This window comes from Anomaloglossus baeobatrachus, chromosome 5 (assembly GCF_048569485.1).
Source record: "Anomaloglossus baeobatrachus isolate aAnoBae1 chromosome 5, aAnoBae1.hap1, whole genome shotgun sequence".
NCBI lineage: Eukaryota > Metazoa > Chordata > Amphibia > Anura > Aromobatidae > Anomaloglossus > Anomaloglossus baeobatrachus.
Window position 1 is genome coordinate 331,842,803 of NC_134357.1, and position 20,126 is coordinate 331,862,928.

A 20,126-nucleotide genomic window follows, 5' to 3' on the forward strand; every position below is an offset into this window, starting at 1 on the left:
CACCCCTGCGGCTCTGTTACTGCAGCAGTGTGATGAGGTTGCAGAGTGATGACTTCATCACGCTGTTGCACATTGGGCCACGGGATGATGTGCTAGCGCCCTGCTCTGTTCTTACATACATACATACATACATACATACATACATATGTTACACACATACACTGAGCTTTATATATTAGATTGTAACATCTGTATGTCTGTATGTATGTATGTCCGCTAAAGGAATTTCCACCGTCGCATTTACAATCATGAAATTTTGCACAGACACTCCATGTGACTCAGGGAACGTCATAGACTATGTTTGGCAGGGAAAATTTAACCCCGTGCTTTCCAGTTACTCTACAAAAATCCTGCAGCCATTAAACTGAATGAAGCTGGGAGCTGTAGTAGACTATAAATAGCAACTGTCAGTGGATGCTATAGGAACAAAATAAACTGTTAGTATAAGATAGGATAGACGATAGAGAGAGACAGAAAAAGACAGACAGACTTAAAGAGACAGCCGCCCCAAGGGACAGACTGGCAAAGGGACAGACGGGCAAAGGTACAGAGAGAGAGAGAGAGAGAGAGACACAGATACAGATACAGAGATTGAGACAGACAGACTGATGCAAAAACGGCGAGACAGAGACGGCGAGACAGAGACGGCAACACAGACAGAGACTGGGTGAGAGACCGAGAGACAGTTACTATCCCGTGCAACGCCCGGGTACTACAGCTAGTTTAATATATAAAGCTCAGTGTATATATGTGTGCATATCCGCTAAAGGAATCCGCACCGTCGCATTTACAATCACTAAATTTTGCACAGACGCCCCATGTGCTATAGGAACAAAATAAACTGTTAGAATAAGAAGCCTATGTGTGAGATAAATGAGATGTTGGTGGGGAGAAGGATAGAGAGAGACAGACGTGGGCAGAGAGACAGACGTGGGCAGAGACACACAGACAGACACTGGGAGAGAGACAGTTACTATCCCGGGCAAAACCCGGGTACTACAGCTAGTATTTTAATATTATTGACCATAAAAGTAAAGTTTTATGAAATCGCTATAATTTCCTACCCTTATTTCACTTGATTCATATTACTTTTTACTGGTGTAGACTTCATGTGAAATCTCCATATAAAGAAATTCATAAAATATGATAATGTCACAAATTGTCTACAAAACACGGACCCTGAACAGTTAACCTGTCGTTATTAAATCACAGTTCAATTCTGTAGTATTTATGAGTTCTAAATCTTTACTTACTTTATAAATTGAAATACAAAATTAACAAAAGTCGCAACGCAGTGCTAGATCTGTACAGCATATAATGGAGTCTGTCAGCTTCTACCGTGTGGCCGTAATCTTGATGGGAATACAGCACTTCATTCACCCCTTTTCAAACCATCAAATTTGACAGAATTTGGAACAGAGGTTCCAATGCAAATATAACCTTAGTGTCTTGTGGAATGACAGGAATGTGGGGTGACTAGATGGGAAACTCTACGCTGACCCTCAGACTAAGCGTGCCCTAGGCTTTCCCTTACCCCAGAGGTACACTTAAAGGTAGAGAGGTCTGAGTCCCCAACATCGCTACCATTAAGTGTACCTCTGGGTTAAAGGAAAGCCTAGGGTACGCTTAGTCTGAGGGTCAGCGTAGAGTATCCCATCTAGTGCTGTATATAAATGCCCAGTGTGGTGCCAGTCCTACTAATTACAAAAGACGCGAGGGAGGTTGGCAAGTAAGGGAAGGTTCCCAGGGCTTCCATATAGCGAACACAAAATACTGATGTGACTGCTCAGCCAAGATCCCGAGAATCTATTTTCTCATCTTTAGCCCCAATTACATAGGATGAATGGGAGCGGATCTGCAGTACCAAGGAGCTGGCACTACACATTAACTTGAGCTGTGCATTCCTAGCTCCATCCAATGTTGAGTTGCTGCCGGATCTAATAGCCAATCAGTGGGGGGTGTCGGACGTCAAATGATTTGATACAGATGACATGTCCTAAGGAAAGGCCATCAAACTTTAATCTCCGGACATCCCCTTTAATTTGGACCTGTTGGCTGTATTTTGGACTCTTAAGAAATCCACTTTGTCTTTCTTCTGGAATCATCTGTGGATGTATGCTAGTGGGGCTGGACGTTGCACTTGGTCTTCCCCTGCCAGTGTGGGTATTTTCTGCCCCCCACCTGGCTAGGATCTATCACTGACAAGTCACTGATTTTTTTTCATTTGGTCAAAATTTTGTCCAGGTGCCAGCATACCTAGGGGTGGCGTATGCACAGAAGGATTTTTCAGCTCGATGTCAGTGTACATTCCCAGCCCCCAGCAGTGACGGTGCCTGATATTGCAGCTGGAGGAGGCAGGCCATTTAAAAAGCAGTGATCTATCACTTATAGACCGGAGGCAGGTAGGAGACGGATCAGTGCCAAACTGGCAGGAAAAGACTAAGTGCAACATCCAGCCCCCTGCTCTTGTCTCATTAGCATAAAACGTCCGCCACTGATTACAGAAGAACAATAAAACTAATTTCTTTTAAGAAAAAGTATAGTTTTAACCACCTTCAAAGCGCCATTACAGCCATGTTTTTAGTTAAAACCTGCTGACAGGTCCTCTTTAAAGCTTTTTTCTGTATTTAACTAACAAAACCTCAGGACATGAAAGCAATTTACGCAAAAGTGCATATGTCAAGAGGATTGGCTTTGTTTGCTGATGGCAAGCAGAGATCTTGAAATATACAGTATGTAAGTTGGTACCTTTTTTATTAAACAATAATTAAGATTGTTCGTTTTTGACGTACATTGCATGTATATAACTATGTGCTCACCCTCCTCTAGGCACTGGCATACTTGGAACAACCCTAAAGCACAAGACAGAAGGTCCGCCATGGAATCCAAGACATATTCATATAGCGCTTTTCAAAGGCTCCGTCCATTGTGTGTTCAGCTGACAGTGGAAAAGACTGTGCAAAATGTAAAAAACCTTCAAGACCAGATTTCTTCTACAGATGTCTCCTCCCTTCAGCATCTTCTGGACTATGTTCTGTTCCCTCTGCGATATGCCGTTAAGACAGCATGTGGCCCAAAAAATCATAAATTGTTGCAGGCTGCTCTTGAATGCATTAGCCATACTCTCGCTATCGCTCATGTGAAAAGCTCGGTCTCCTTTAAGGAGATATTTAGTGAGGTGGGCAGTTGCCTTCCTCCAGATCCAAGTCAGCCAGTCCCCGAGGAGCTTAAACTGGCGGTAGTGTTAGCAGTACAATCTATTCTCCGATCCTCCCGTCCTGATATACTGTATGTGCTCTACAAACCATCCATGCTTCCTGAGCTGGGATTTACCATTACTTTGATGCTAAGATTTGCCGAACTGGAAAAGTCGCGTGAGATCCGACAGGAAGCATTGAACTGTTTGGAGGGATTGCTAGTCCCAGACATGAAGAACAAGCTCCATCTGGGCGATATATTTGCTTCCTTTCTTCCTGGAGTGTGTACAGTATTAACAAGGATAATCTGTGGGGACCCTAAGCAAGGATACAAAATTACATCCAGTGCACTCAGGCTGTGGTGTGGGATAGTTAGCGCAGTAATGTCAGATGAAAGCCTGGCTCAAGTTCCAGAGACGAAGCCAGTGTACCCTGACTTGTCTAGCCGTGTGGCAGAACTCCTGGTCCACAGAGATAGGACTTGGGTCAAACACTCTGCAAGCCGTTTATTGATGCATCTAGAAAAAATAATAGAGCATTGTACTGCTGACTCTGACTGGAGAGTGCACCTGACACTAGTGGACTTTGCTTATCTCTTGCTTACTAGTTGCTTGAATTCATTTAAGGAGGCAGCAGGGAACTTCTTGCAGATTCTAGTAGGTCATATGCGTGATGATAGACCAGAGGTCAAGGATAGGACTCGTGTGGCCCTTCTGGAGCTGTCAATAGAAAAGCCAACTTATAAGACTCTAAAAGAGGTGATGTTGGAGAGCCTCCATTCACTAGTTGTAACTCTTCGTAAGCTGCTGACTTCTCAAGATGACCAAGGCAAGCTGCACACATTGAAACTTCTTCACGGATATCTGCAGCTTCTTGGTCCAGCACTTAACGTTACTCTGCATTCTCCTGTTCACCTTCAGCGCCTTTCATTTGCTCTCCTACAGACTCTTGAGTTAGACTTATGCTCCGTTAAAGTGGTGGAAGAAAGACTTCCCTCCTCCATTGGCTTTCTTAAGGAGCATGACATAGTACATGCTGGAATCCAGCAGAAGTCGTTTCGCTTTTTTAGGGACCCTTGTATTCTTTCTTCTATTGAGAGTGTCTGTAGGCTGTTGGGTTATTATGGAGATTTCTATATATTAACAGACCACTTTTTGGGTCTGTATCGAGCACAGAGGCTACCTGCAGTGATTGTCCTGAGTCAGTTAGTGTTAGGTGCAGCTGGGATTGACATTGAAGCACTTATGGAAGGTCACCAGACACTGGAAGCCAATGAACTCTTGGATGGTATCCGTCCACTTTTGGAAGAGTACACAGACCCTGCCAACTGGCAACTTCTTACATGTCAAGACAATTGTGACTTAATAGATCGGTTAGAATTGCTTCATGTTGGCGGTCCGACAAAGCCTTCAATTGGTGACATGACTGCTAATGCTTGGAAGCTTTGTCTGCAATTGGAGGGCATATCCTGCTTTGCCCAGGCCCTTGGGTATAATTTCCGTCTACTTCTTATATCTACTCTCTACCCACTGCTTGAAAAAGCTGGAGATCGTTCATGGATGGTCAGTGGGGCAGCAATGTTGGCCTTAGCCAATGTCAGCCAAGCATGTGGATACAAAAATATCAGCCAGCTGATTGAACTCAATGTAGATTATTTAGCCAGTGAAGTCTCTGTTGGTCTCCGTCGTCTTCGTCGTTGCCATGGGGGAGCTGCACGTGTATTGCATACCATGTTGGAGAATTGTGGGCCCAATCTTCTGCCGCTGTTACACGACCTGGTTCAGGATCTGCTTCCAGCACTGGACAACTCACAGAACGAAGGAGCCATAATCCTCTTTCCCGTGCTCAATTCTCTCATCACAAGATTAGGTAACTAATAAATTCAATTGGGATAAAATCCATAACCAGACTATAGAAAAAGGAAAAAATGCAATCTGCCATTATCGGTCCATAATAATGTGTATGTGATTTGTATGGTGGCCTTTGCAGTAGCTGGATAGGACATTTGCTGAATACAGCACAGTGGGGTACAAAACAGTATGAGTTGGCACTACATTGGGATAAGAATTAGAGCATGGTACAAGAATGAGTGTATGAGGTGGTACTCAGGTTGGGACAGTTTAGAGAAGGGCAATATATTAGGGCAGGGGTGGGCAAATAATTTTCCCTAGGGCTCACAATATGCTGAAATTAATTTTGCTCAATATTAAGTATAATATATTAGTATTAATTGTTTCATTTAATATTGAGAATAATTAACCCTGGAACCAGTCAATCATATTTTAGTTACATGTACCTGATCTTGGGGCATGTAAAGTATTGACCTCAGTATTGCTTAGAATGGTATAATTAGGTTTTGTTTATGACCGAATATTCATACTTTTTAGAAAACTACACAAAAAATACAATGTAATTATTAGAAAACTAGACAAATAATAATGGCAGCTCTTTATAAATGTTACGCAAAGTAAAATATTAGGAACAAAAGGTTATCTATACTACTTTTAGTAAAAATTACATTACACATATATTGTTCAAGTTTCTCACTTGTTCAACTAGATCTGCCACGTGTCTTCTGCACAAGATAACAAATCTTAGCAAGATGATCCATACTTCTTGCTTTCCACACCCTAGAGCTGTTTTTCCTGGGGCAGTTTGCGCCATTGTCGTTGGGTCATCTAATGACCATTCATAGCCATTTTTACCCTTGATGAATTTTGTTTGTCCCATGATCTGACGTTGCAGTCTTCATCTTCATAGTCACTATCGTCCAAATCCTCATATGTAAAATAATTAATTTACATGACCGCCAAAAAATATCAAATTCCCTTATCTATAATCCGCTATTGGGTGTCTCGCAAACCCCATTATTAGATTTTGAGAAAACTATATAGCTAAAAATTATAACCTCACAACACACTTCAACTATAAATCTTCAAATAAATTCTCACAAGGAACCAGCCTTGTGCTATGCAGCATGTGTAATGGATATGAATACAGCGTGGGCTTTCCCAGAACCCATTAAGTTTCTAGGATTAAGTATGCTGACACCCATCTATATACCATATGAGCCCACATAGCCCTCCTATATATGTGAGATGTGAGCCCCCACATAGCCCTCCTATATTCAATGTGAGCCCCCCTCCCCATAGCCCTCCTATATTCAGTGTGAGCCCCCACATAGCCCTCCTATATTCAGTGTGAGCCCCCACATAGTCCTATATACAGTGTGAGCCCCCACTTAGCCCTCCTATATTCAATGTGAGCCCCCAAATACTGTAGCCCTCCTATATACAGTATTAGCCTTTGTATATACAACTCGAACCCCCACAAAGCCCCCGATATACCGACACACACACACACACACACACACACACACACACACACACACACACACACACTTACCACGCTCCCATTTCACTTTCAGGGTCTGTGCTCTGGTCTCCAGTGCACTGACCCTACACACAGCAGATGCAATGAAGTGATTTCATTGTATCTGCAGTCAGTCATACACAGTAATTGGGGGAAGAACCCAACAGCTCCATCCTTACTTATTTATTCACCATTATCTGCATCCTGAGAATGCAGATAGCTGTGAAATCAGGAGGACATGGTGCAGCCCATGGTCCACTGTTTTCAGCCTTTTGGCTGTCTGTCCGTGGGCTTGACTGGAACAGCAAGATGGCCAAATGTGGACTGCGGGCTCCACTTTGCCCAGGTCTGCATTATGGCGAACATATTGGAGAAAGGAAACACCTTGGACACATAAAATACAGTAGGAGAGTGAGATGGATTGTGGAAAAGCAAATTGGAGAAGTCAATCACTGCCGGCAGTACACCAGAAGAGGCAATGCACTGGTAAGAAACACTGTAGGTGAAGTTGCCTTTCTTGGAACAAGAAATCCCATAAGTCAAGGCACTGGATTAGGCAGAAGGTTGCATATTTGCTGTGGCAACTGAGAAGATAAGATGACATTTTAGTTCTGATACTTAGGACAGGATTGAAGGGGTTGTCTCATGATAGGTTTTTAAGGCCCTGTGGCTCCCTGCTTAGGCTGCTTTTACACATCAGTTTTTTGCAGTCAGGCACAATCCGGCGCTTTGCAGAAAAAATGCATCCTTTTTTTATTGCCGCCGGATGCGTTTTTTCCTCATAGATTTGCATTAGCGCCGGATTGTGCCGTATGTACTTGCGTTTGATCCGTTTTTTGCCAGATGCGGCAAAAATCGTCACTCTGGCGGCCGCACAGGGCAAAAAACTGCATAGTGCCGGGTGCGGCGCTGTGCGGCATGGTGCATAATGAAAGTCTATGCGCGCCGAATCCGGTGGCATGCGTCAAACGCCGGAAGCATGTACCGGTTCCGGTTTTTACTTCTGAGCATGCCCAGAAGTGATATTCATTGTTTGTCAGAAAATCAATCAATCACTGACTCATTCACTCACTCTCACCCACTCACCGTCGCAGCGCTGCACGGCTGTCACAAAGCTCTGGCGGCTTCTCCTGATTTGAAAATGCCGGCCGCCCATTATTCAATCTTGTATTCACTGCTGCCCCCGCCCACCGGCGCCTATGATTGGTTACAGTCAGACACGCCCCCACGCTGAGCGACAGCTGTCTCACTGCAACCAATCACAGCCGCCGGTGGGCGGGTCTATATCTTGCAGTAAAATAAATATATAAATAATTTTTAAAAAAAAAAACGACGCGGTGCCCCCCAATTTTGATACCAACCAAGATAAAGCCACACGGCTGAAGGCTGGTATTCTCAGGATGGGGAGCCCCACATTATGGGGAGCACCCCAGCCTAACAATATCAGCCAGCAGCCGCCCGGAATTGCCGCATCCATTAGATGCGACAGTCCCGGGACTCTACCCGGCTCATCCCGAATTGCCCTGGTGCGGTGGCTATCAGGGTAATAAGGGGTTAATCATGGCAGGCGTCTGAGACACCCCCAATGATTAACCTGTAAGTGAAAGTCAATAAACACATACACCCAAAAAAATACTTTATTTGGAATAAAAGACAAAAAAACCCACTCTTTCACCATTTTATTAAAATCCCCAAATACCCCTCCAGGTCCGACGTAATCCAGAGGTCCCATGATGATTTCAGTTCTGCTACATGAAGCTGACAGGAGCGGCAGTAGAACACCGCCACTCCTGGGAGCTCCACGCAGCAACTGAAGTGAATTGCGCTGTCGCCGGGGACGTCACTGAGATATCTGTGAGTGCGGTGACGATGGGGGCTGTAGTGCCGGGGCGTGTGCGGTGAGGAGTGCGGTAGTGCTTGCCTGTGTGCGGTGATGATGAAGAGTGCCGTGGTGTGTGCGGTGATGATGATGATGGGAGCTGTAGTGCTTGCGTGTGCGGGGATGATGATGCATGCGGTATTGCCTGCGTGTGTGGTGATGATGCGTGCAGTAGTGCTTGTGTGTGCGGAGATGATGGGGTCTCTCTCTCTCAGCATAAGGGTACTTTCACACCTCCGGTTTTTCTTCTGCGGTACAATCCGGCACTTTGCAGGAAAATCGGAACCGTTTTTTTTTGCTGCCGGTTGCGATTTTCCTGCATAGACTTTAATTAGTGCCGCATTGTGCCGCATGGCCTTGCGTTCCATCCGTTTTTTGCCGCATGCGGCAGATTTAGCCGATGCGGCGGCCGGATGGAACGTTGCCTGTCACGTTTTTTCGGGCGGCCAAAAAAACCGCATCGCGCCGCATTCGGCCGATGCGGCGCATCTCTCAATGCATGCCTATGGCGGCCGGATGCGGCGCGATGCGACAAATACCGCATTCGACCGCCGCATGCGGTTTTTGCCACTGCGCATGCTCAGTAGCATGCCGCAAGCGGCAAAAACCGGGCGGGCCGCATGGGAAAAACTTATGCAAAGGATGCGGTGTTTTCACCGCATCCGTTGCATAGCTTGCACAGCCGGATTGAGCCGCAGGGCTCAAGCCGGATGTGTGAAAGTAGCCTAAAAAAAAACAAAAACGGATCCGTTTTTTACCGGATCCGTCGCATCAGTTTTTACTCAATCTGAGACGGATCCGTTGCATCAGGCACAAACCGGATTGTGCCTGATTGCAAAAAAACTGATGTGTGAAAGCAGCCTTAGGCTGCTTTCACACCTCCGGTTTTTGCAATGCGGCACACTCCGGCACTTTGCAGGAAAATTGCAACCGTTTTTTTTTGCTGCCGGTTGCGATTTTCCTGCATAGACTTTAATTAGTGCCGCATTGTGCCGCATGGCCTTGCGTTCCATCCGGTTTTTGCCGCATGCGGCAGATTTAGCCGATGCGGCGGCCGGATGGAACGTTGCCTGGCACGTTTTTTCGTGCGGCAAAAAAAAAACGCATCGCGCCGCATTCGGCCGATGCGGCACATTTTTCAATGCTTGCCTATGGCGGCCGGATGCGGCGCGATGCGGCAATAACCGCATCCGGCCGCCACATGCGGTTTTTGCCACTGCGCATGCTCAGTAGCATGCCGCAAGCGGCAAAAACCGGACGCGCCGCAAAGGAAAAACTTATGCAAAGGAAAATCCTGGTGATTGGTTCCCTTTAAGCAAGTTGCAGATGAAATGATCTCTGAAAGGCATCAAGTTAAAGATGACAATTTCCTTTGTATTTTAAGCAAAAAATATTTTTATTTTCATCTTTTACATTTTTAAATGAGCAAAAAAGGAAAATGGGCCAATGCAAAAGTTTGGGCACCCTGCATGGTTGATACCTAGTAGCACCCCTTTGGCAAATATCACATCTTGTACATGATTTTTGTAGCCAGCTAAGGCTACTTTCACAAATCCGGTTTTTGCTCTGCGGCACAATACGGCGCTCTGTAGAAAAACCGCAACCGTTTTTTTTGTCGCCGGTTGCGTTTTTTTTTTTGCATAGACTTACATTAGTGCCATATTGTGCCGCATGGGCTTGCGTTCGGTCCGGTTTTTGCCGCATGCGGCAGATTTAGCCGATGCCGCGGCCAGATGGAACGTTGCACAGAACGTTTTTTGCTCCGGCAAAAAAAACCGCATCGTGCCGCATCCGGCCGCTGCGGCGCATTTTTCAATGCATGCCTATGGACGCCGAAAGCGGCGCGATGCGGAAAAAACGCATCCGGCCGCCGCATGCGGTTTCTTCCACTGCGCATGCTCAGTAGTGTGCCGCAACCGGAAAAAAACGGACGGGCCGCATGTAAAAAAAAAGCTTATGCAAAAGGATGCGGTGTTTTCACCGCATCCGTTGCATAGCTTCCACAGCCGGATTGAGCCGCACTGCTCAAGCCGGATGTGTGAAAGCAGCCTTAGGGTATGTGCGCACGTTGCTTTTTACCTGCTTTTTACCTGCTTTTTTGCTGCTTTTTCTTCTGCGCTGTTTAATGCCAAAATGGATGTGTTCTTCTATTCAAGCAAAGTCTATGGGAATTTGGGTTTCTTGTTCACACTATGTTGTTCAAAATGCTGCCTTTTTGTGGCAGAACTTTGGTCAAAAACTCATCTTTTGAAAGAAGCAACATGTCAATTGTTTTTGCCATTTGGGTTTTGCACTGCAAAGCTGAGTTTTTGACCAAAGTTCTGCCACAAAAAGGCAGCATTTTGAACAACATAGTGTGAACAAGAAACCCAAATTCCCATAGACTTTGCTTGAATAGAAGAACACATCCATTTTGGCATTAAACAGCGCAGAAGAAAAAGCAGCAAAAAAGCAGGTAAAAAGCAACGTGCGCACATACCCTAACTTGTGTGTTCCAGCTTGAAGCATCATTCGGCCAGCGACATTATTGTGCGCCTGGTCCAAAATGAGTGAATTCTAATGTGGAAGGGCAGACAACTTTGCCTCAGCATTAATGAAAGTGTGCAGTGCTCTGAAATTGGCTGTAATCAACAATCCAATCAACGATCCATATTTTTCCCTCAGAGTTGCGCTTATAATCAAAGAGCTTGCCAATCCTTACATATGAATCCGACCACCAGTGATAGATTGCAATGGTGGTAACCAAAGCAATGTGCAGTAAACAATAAAATTAAAAATCCTACAGAAGTAAAATGCAAAGTTGCTTGTAGTAAGAAGCACTTTACAATCTTAAACATTAAAGAACTTGAGCAATATCCTTTTATAAAATGGTCAGTGTTGCATACAGAGAAGAGAGGTCACAGCTGTAAACCCCAAAAGGAGGAGGATAATAAAAAAAAAAAAACTAAACATCAATACAACATTTTAGTTTTGTTGAATTGGGTGTGCCCGCAGATCATCTGTACAGCTCCTGATATTGGGGAGTGTTGTGCCGTATGACATCCAGGGTGGGTATACAGCATCCATAATAATGTATTTCCTTACTAAATCTCTCTGCGATACCGTCACATCCTCTCACATCCAGCAGGACAGATTTGCCTTTAGGAGTCTTCTCATCTTGTTTATAGGGAAATGGTTTCCTTTACCGGAAGTCAAAACGCAACCAGTAATCGATAAACCCACCCCTCACCGGCTGAATGAGAAGAAGATGGCAAAGGAGATGGCACGGTTTCTCAAGGATCATATGAAGCAATTTCGTATAGCAAGAGGAGATGTCAAAGAAGAAGAGGCTGCAGGTAACTACAAATGACATTTTTGATACAAAAGGGTAGAAGAATATGGTGTAATCCTGTGATTTGCACTTCTTGTCTTTGGTGTGTATGATGAAACTAATCCAATAGCCTCCAATAAACCCATCAGCCCTCCTTGACTCTTGGCAAACAGCAGGCCAGTCGGTGTTATTTATATAGAAGTTACACTGTAAAAAGAAAAAGTCATCACATAGTATTCAAGTTATATCCTCATTACATTAGCTTATTAGCGGTGTATCCCACTGTATGACTTAGTGGAGTGTGTCTTGGCCTTCCGATGAGACTTCGTCCCTGCATGTAACTCCAATGGACAAGTCTTCCAGTGATGTGAACAAAGCCTAGAATAGTGCTCAAATAGAATTCAGCTATGTATACAGTTCTCACGGTGACTGTGGTTTAGAAGACCCAACAATACCCTGGTATGTAATTCGGAGATAATAGGAGGGGGTCTTCCATTCACTAACCTCATCTTTCAGCCCCAGCAAAAAGCTTATCTTGCTCAGGAGGGTCAAGCATATCTGTGTATCGCACAGTCACCCCACTAATTTCCATGGGCACTGGGTAATACTTCTATTTCCCTACAGAGGTGCTATGACAGAACAAAAATTTATTTCAAAGCTGTAAAACTAGGACAGTCATTAATGATGGCTGCATGTCAAGTACAAGCTGTACATGGCAATAGGGAAAACTGGTGTAGAGTGTAGTTCAGTTTGAGAAAAAATACAGCAAGTCTTGGAAATAGATGTATACTGAAAGGGTTATTTTCAACATTTTTCAGGAGCACCGCTCTCCTGCCTGCCAGCCTCCTTGATTGACCGCTCTTAAGCAGAGCTCTCCTACTTCCGAGCTTCCTTTCTAGAGGAAAGAGCTCTCAAGTGCTCCTTTCCTTGTGTATGTGTTTTTCAAATCAAGAATTTGTGTGTGTTTTTGTTTATTTTTTTTTACTTACTCTGTTAGTAATAGGGGTATGTCATAGACACCTCCTTAGTACTAACCTAGGGCTTGATGGCAGCTGTGATTTTTGACAAATCACAACAGACATCAACCCCATATATTACCCTGATTTGCCACTGCACCAATCTGGATGAGCCAGATAAAGTGCCAGAATTAGTGCATCTATTGGATGTACCAATTCTTGGCAGCTGCAGGTTGCTATTTTCAGGCTGGGAGAGGCCAATAATCATAGGTCTTTCCAGTCTGATATTATCAACTCCCAGCTGTCAACTTTACTTTGGCTGGTTATAAAAAGTAATGGGAGGATGCCACACCATTTTGTTTTAAATTACTTAAATAATTTGAAAAAAAAAACAAAAACTGCGTGGGATCCCCTCTATTTATGACAACCTGTCACGGCTGCCAGCTGCGGGATGTAGCACATAGCCATCTGTTTTATCCTTCCTGATTAGCAAAAATAACACCATATTTTTACACAATTTTTTTTTTATACTACCATACAGCAGACTGGTCTGTAACCAATCACAGATGCCGAAACAGAGGGTGGGGGGCGTGTATATCAGTCTGCAACCAATCACAGACAGGGGCACAGAAGAGGGTGGGCTGGGGAAGCAGTGAATATTCATGAAGCTTTATGAGCAGGCCCAGAAAAGAGTCTGACTGTAGTTTTATCTTCCAAGAAACATGGTATGTATAACAGTCCTGCTCTTACACCCATTTTGCTTCTTTTTTTACCACCCCCTAGCCCTTACTGCAACCTATTTACAGCCATTTTTCAGCACATAAATTTGGGTCCCCATTGCCATTCACTTCTATGAGGTGTGTTGTCTAGGGTCAAGTTCGATTCCAGAGCCAAACTTGTATTCAAGTCCATGCGGAGTTGACTAACCCGAATATCCACGGGTCCTCTTATCTTTAGTAAACAGGAAAATTAAAAATGCCTCTGTTCTGACGGCATTTTTTTGTTTTTGTTTTTTGTTTTTTTTTTTTGTTTTTTTTCTTTACTGTCACAAGTTGTAGTCTTGAATGACTCTATTCGCTTCACAATAATATATGTACTGAAAAGAAAAAACAAAAAACACAGGAAAAAACTTCAACTTTGGGTCAAATGGTGAAAGAAAAACTAAATTCTGGCATTGTTTTTTTGATTTTCATTTTATGGCATTCTTTGTGCAATTGAAATGACTTGACATTGATTTTTCAGGTCATTAAGACTATAGTAATATCAATCTTTGTATACAGTAAACAACAAAAGCATTGGCATTCAAAAGTATGGGCAAACCTGGTTAACATTACTGTTATTGTGAGCAGTTAGCAAGTTGAAGTTAAAGATGAAGTGACCTCTAAAAGGCATAAAGTTTAAAGTTAAAGATGACACATTTCCTATTGTATGTTAGGGAAAAAATATATATAATATGTGTATGTATGTAAATACCGTGTTTTTCCAAAAATAAGACACGGTCTTATACTTTTTTTTTTTTTTCCCCCCAAAAAAGCACTAGGGCTTACATGTTGGGGGTAAGTTTACCCCCCCCCCCCAAAAAAGCAGACCCTCCCTTCCATGAGACTTATACTTACCAGACCCGGACGTCTGCGTGGCTCCCAGGTCCTTCTTATGATCTCATGTGGTTGCTGCACGCCATCCTCCGCTGCTGCTGGATGACGCTGGCACACACATACACACTGACACACACACACACTGACACACATACACACTGACACACATACACACTGACATACATACACACTGACATACATACACACTGACACACACAGACACACACTGACACACAATCCAGCCTTATCGAATACTTCTGGCCTTCATCTGCAACTTGCTTAAAGGGAACCAATCACCAGGATTTTCGTATATAACCTAAAGCCAGGGCTATACTGGCACTATCAGGCTGATTCTCTACAAACCTTTAGTGGTCAGCTCGGATGTTTAGGTTTTGAAACCCAAGAAAGTGAAGTTTATAAAATCATCTGCTTCTTGATTGACAGCAGCTGAGGATCAGATAATATCTGGGGGGTGGTATTTATACTTATCCACTCCCCCTGTTAGAATTAGCATAAGTATAATATAAACTATTCACTTTTCACTAGCAGACCCTGTGTGAGATCATACCCATGTGACCAGTAGGGGCAGGGCCTCATCCAACAAAGCTGATAACAGAAAGCAACATTTTTTTTTTGTTGGCTGAGACTCCGCCCCTTCTGGTCACATGGGTATGACCTCACACAGGTCCTGTAAGGGACAAAGTAAATCGATTGTATAATACTTAGCCCCTCCCCCTGTTAGAATTAGGATAACTATGGATAACCCCCCCATTATCTGATCCTCTGCTGCCGTCACTCAAGCAGCTGCCGATTTTTATAAACTTTACTTTCTTGGGTATCAAAACTTATACATCCGAGCTGACCCCTAAAGGTATGTATAGAATCAGCATGATAGTGCCAGTATAGCACTGGCTTTAGGTTATTTCCAAAAATCCTGATGATTGGTTCCCTTTAACTGTTCACAATAACAGTAATTTTGACCAGGGGTGTCCAAATTTTTTCATGCCACTGTATTTTATATAATGTGTACATTAATGGTTAAAAAAATCAGATATAATCTGAAAAGACAAATTTTGGTTTGTGTTGCCATTTTCTGAGACCCATAATTTTTGTAACTGGAGCCATATGAAGGCTTGTGTTTTGTGCTCCAAGCTGATATTTGTATTAACAACATTGTGGGGTAAATGTTTTGTTTTAATTGCATCGCACTCTGGGCATTGACAAGCCCAACCATTTATATGTCTCGCTCAGCGATTCACCGTGCTATTTAAATCGGTATACGGCAGCGATCGGAAGCCGCTCCTGTTACTGCTATTGTAGGCAGATGCCAGGATGATGCGGGCCAAGTTCTTGTAGTTGGGGAGCACCTAACATATTAACACTTTTTCCTTTTATGACCTTTATTATGTATTGCACAACTATTTCACACTAGTAGGCACTAGCACTAGGTGCTATAATAGGTACATAGTACTTGCATTAAAGATCGGACCTATTCCTACATACCGGATTTCCCTGAGAATAAGACCTACTCCGAAAATAAGCCCTAGCAGGATTTTTCAGCCTTTTTGTAGTATGCTTATAATATAAGCCCTAGTTGCATACCATACTATAGTATCCTGAAATGGCAGTTAGGCAGCCCTTTCAGGATAAGTAACTTTTTTTTTTATTTTCCACTAACACACGTTCCAATCACTGATGTCAATAGAAAATATAAGACATTCCCTGAAAATAAGCCATAGGGCATCTTATGGAGATAAAAATAATTTAAGACCCTGTCTGATTTTCGAGGACACATGGTAGATACGGTTAACCTTCATCTGGACCTTTTGGTGTGCATATCCTGCCGTGAACCTAGCCACCCTGTATGGTTGAAGGTGCCACTTGGCTGGTCTGCACAGACCTGTGATGTCATGCTTCATTTGGCTTGCACTGCCCAGATTGTTAGCCGGCTGTGATGTGAAAAGATGGTGTAATCTCTTGGCAATTTTTCTGTAAACACAGTTGTTCCCTGTTTGTAATTGTGGAGGAAGGAAGCACAAAACCTCTTAGGACAGATGCTTGGATCCCGCTGTCTCCCTAAAGGCCCCTTTACACACTGAGACTTTCCCAACCTGGCCGGGATCACTACAAAGTCTCTGGTGAGTCGCTGGTGAGCTGTCAAACAGGCAAACCTGGCCAACGACGCAACAGCGATCCGGACCTGCAGAACGACCTAGCTAGTCATTGGGGACGTTGTAAAGCAGCTTTTTGAAAGGGAAGTCGCTAACAAAGTTGCTGTAAAGTCCCCTTTACACACTGAGACTTTCTAGCGATCATGCTGCACAGCGGGAAACAAAGTACAAAATAATGGTCCTGAACGATTTGTAACGATCAGCAACTTCACAGCAGGGGCCAGGTAGCTGATGTGTGTCACACACTGCAATGTCGCTGGGGAGGTCGCTATTACGTCACAAAATCGGTGACGTTACAGCGATGTCGTTTGCGATGTTGCAGTGTGTAAAGCCACCTTTAGGCTGGGTACACATATCCGGCTTTTCGCCGGTTTGACGGATGCGGCGCACGCCAGTACAGTTTGATACACTACAGTGGCAGCGCCGCAACTTCCGGGTAACATGCTCCGGTCACATGACAGCATGTGACTGGCGCTTGTTACGCTGCCAGTGTACTGTTTACACTGTACAGGCATGCGCTGCATCTGTCAAACCGGTGAAAAGCCGATGTGTGTACCCGGCCTAAGCGGACACGTGAAACACACATCAGGGTAATTCAGTGGTGGGTCATTGCATCGCAGTCGCCGTATGGGTAAGGCCCCCTTGTCAGTATTATGAACGTCTCAAGACTTTCTTATTGACACTTATCTTTGTTTTTAATAAATGAAAGATATATATAATATATTTTTTTTTTTTGCTTTGCTTTATTTGTGACTCTGTCCATACAGGTGATTAGAAAACATAAATTTGTCACTATTTCGACCATGAACGAATGAGGGTCAATTTTTGACAGCTACGATTGTGTTCTGTAAAAACACTTTATTTTACGTTTATTGGTTTTAGATGTGTTACCCCCTCCTAAAGACAAGGATGACCAGAAGCCACCATTGCCCACCCATGTCCAGATTACCAAAGAGGTGGCAGAAAAATGCACGCATTTCTTGTCACATGGTGACACCCAGATTCGCATTCAGGTACAGTAGCATGAATATAGGACATTTGGACAAAGACATGAGTATCGGCAAGATGTAGAGAAAGTGGGAATTCAACCAGCAATCGATTAAAGGGAACCTGTCAGGTGCAATATGCACCCAGAACCACGAGCAGTTCTGGGTGAATATTTCTAATCCCTGCCTAACCCTCCCTGTAGCATAAATAAAGAGATCGTTAAGAGTATTCCTAAAGAACTTTTAGACTAGTTCCCCTGGCTAGTCGGCTCTATTATCATGTTAGTACGTCCCTGTGGGCATGACTGTGCAGCGTCAGAGGATGATATCACTCACCTCTCCATTGCCATTGCCGACCAACGCTGTATTTCGGCTCAGTGCGCATGATTCCGGAGTTTCGGTCATGTGCACTACTTCACTTTGAAGCCAGGACACATTCACCCGGCTACATAATGCACCGAAACTCCGGGGTCATTTGCACTGAGCCAAAATCCAGTGTCGGGCGGCGATGGCAGCCGAGAGGTCAGTGAGATCATCCTGTGACGCTGCACTTTCATTAGCATGTTAGCACAACCACATGGGCGTACTAACATGCTAATGGGGCCGACTAGCAAGGGGAACTAACGCCCAGGGGACTATTCCCCGTGCACATTAGCATACGATATATACAATTTATCTATGCTATTAGGTACAGGGACTGTTGGGCACGGGTTAGAAATATGCACCCAGAACTGCTCATGGTTCTGGGTGCATATTGGACCTGCATATTGTCACCAGATTTGGGGCCTATTAGCTGCGGCCACCACCACTGGGCTCTTATATACAGTATTCTAACATGCTGTATATAAGAGCCCAGGCTGCTGTGTAGAACGTAAAAATTACTTTATAATCCTCACCTAAATGGTCGCTGCGGTGGAGTTGGGTCATATAGGCGCCTCCTCTTTCGCCCATCTTTGTCGCCCTTTTTCTGAAGCCGGGGTGCATGACTTATGACTGTGTATTTGAACCCCCTGAATTGTAAAGCGCTGCGGAATATGTTAGCACTATATACTGTAAATAAAGATTATAATTTATGTGATTTACCTACTGTGCACACGTTGCTTTCTTGCTGCTTTTTTCCTTGCAGATTTTAATCAATAGTGCAAGGAAAAATGCATCCCAGCAAAATCTAAGAGAATCGTGACTTGCTGTGCCCATGCTGCGTCTTCTTTCCTTGCAAAATTTGTTACAGAAAAACAGGCAGCATGTCAATTTTCTGCCTTTTTTTTTTTTTTCTTTTTTTTTTTTTCTGTGTTTCTATAATCCACTGCAGTATTAGTGCTTGATCACTGCAGTGGATCATATATGATCACTCGCAGCATTGACACTTCGCCTCACACACCATGCATACAGCATGGTCTGTGAGGTTCTCCGTAGCTCAATAACCTGGGGTCGTCATGGCAGTGATTGGGTCCCTGTGTTCGCATTACAGGGACCCGATCGCCTGAGAGAAGTAATTGATCTCTCTCCCTGCCTCCTGAATGTTGCCATCTCATTGATCGCAGCGTACAGGGGGTTAAACTACTGGGAGCGACATGGGCACCGCTTTGGGCAGTGAGAGCCAGGTCCCAGTTGTAAAATCAGCCGGAGACCCAGTGGCGATTGTGGGTTTACAGCACCTGAACTCCCGCAATCTCCATAACAAAAAAACAATTGTTAAAAAATGCCAAAACATGCTTTTTTTTATGTGCAGAATATCTGCACACACAAAAAGCAACGTGTGCACATAGCCCAATGATTCATATATGCAAGGAAGAAGCAGCATGTGCATGAGATACATCCCATAGTTGCAGGCAGCTGTTTAAGTGTTCAGCATAGGTACACATACAGAGATTGTTGCTTGTGCCTATGGGTAAGTTCACACAGTGCGCGTTTTTCGGGTGCGTTTTTGGCCTCAAAACTGCATGACTTTGCTTCCCCAGCAAAATCTATGAGTTTTCATTTTTGCTGTCCGCACACAACTTTTTTTTTTTTTTTTTTTTTAAGCTGCGTTTTTTCGCTTAAAAAAAAAATGGACATGTCAATTCTTTCCTGCGTTTTTCTGCGTTTCCCCCCATGCAATGCATTAGAAAAACGCAGCAAAACGCAGCCAAAAACGCACCAAATCGCGGTAAAAACGCATGCATTTTTTGCCATGCGTTTTTTTACCGCGGGTGCGTTTTTGTGCGTTTTTAGCGGCCAAAAGCGCAGTGTCAAAAAACCGCAGCGTGTGCACATAGCCTAAGTCCGTGTTTGAATGCTTTTAGCTTCTGCAAAGTAAAGCACGCAGCCGCCTCCGTCCTGGGAAGTTTCGGATGTATGGTCACTATGGAGGTGGGGCTTCATATTGCGTGCTAAGGTAAGTCCGGAAGCGTTTCAGCATTTCTTCTGGCACTTGTACAGAAAGTAGACATGCCCTTTTAGTGAAGATCTGTCTTTTTCTGCAGGCACTGGAGATTCTGCGTCTGTGTTTAATTCCCCTTCATTCTCAGGAAGATGTTCTCCTACCGCTTGCTCATAAAATCTGGCCATGTCTTGTGAAAAGACTGTTACAGGATGAGCCGCTGGTTCTGCTGTGGGCCTTCCAGGTATGTCCAGCATTCTTGTCTCCCACTTGCTATATAGTGTACGCAGCTCACAAC

The 20,126-nt window shown here is 44.1% G+C and overlaps 1 protein-coding gene across 1 annotated transcript in view; it reads left to right on the forward strand.

Moving 5' to 3' along the window:
• The window catches only part of TTI1 (TELO2 interacting protein 1), a 41,071-nt gene that overhangs the window by 15,569 nt on the left and 5,376 nt on the right, over positions 1-20,126 (forward strand). Inside the window, exons 2-5 of the mRNA XM_075349810.1 lie at positions 2,830-5,066; positions 11,616-11,783; positions 17,363-17,493; positions 19,932-20,072. Of these exons, the coding sequence (XP_075205925.1) occupies positions 2,879-5,066; positions 11,616-11,783; positions 17,363-17,493; positions 19,932-20,072 (2,628 nt within the window). The 5' untranslated portion in view covers positions 2,830-2,878. The remainder of the gene's footprint in view (positions 1-2,829; positions 5,067-11,615; positions 11,784-17,362; positions 17,494-19,931; positions 20,073-20,126) is intronic.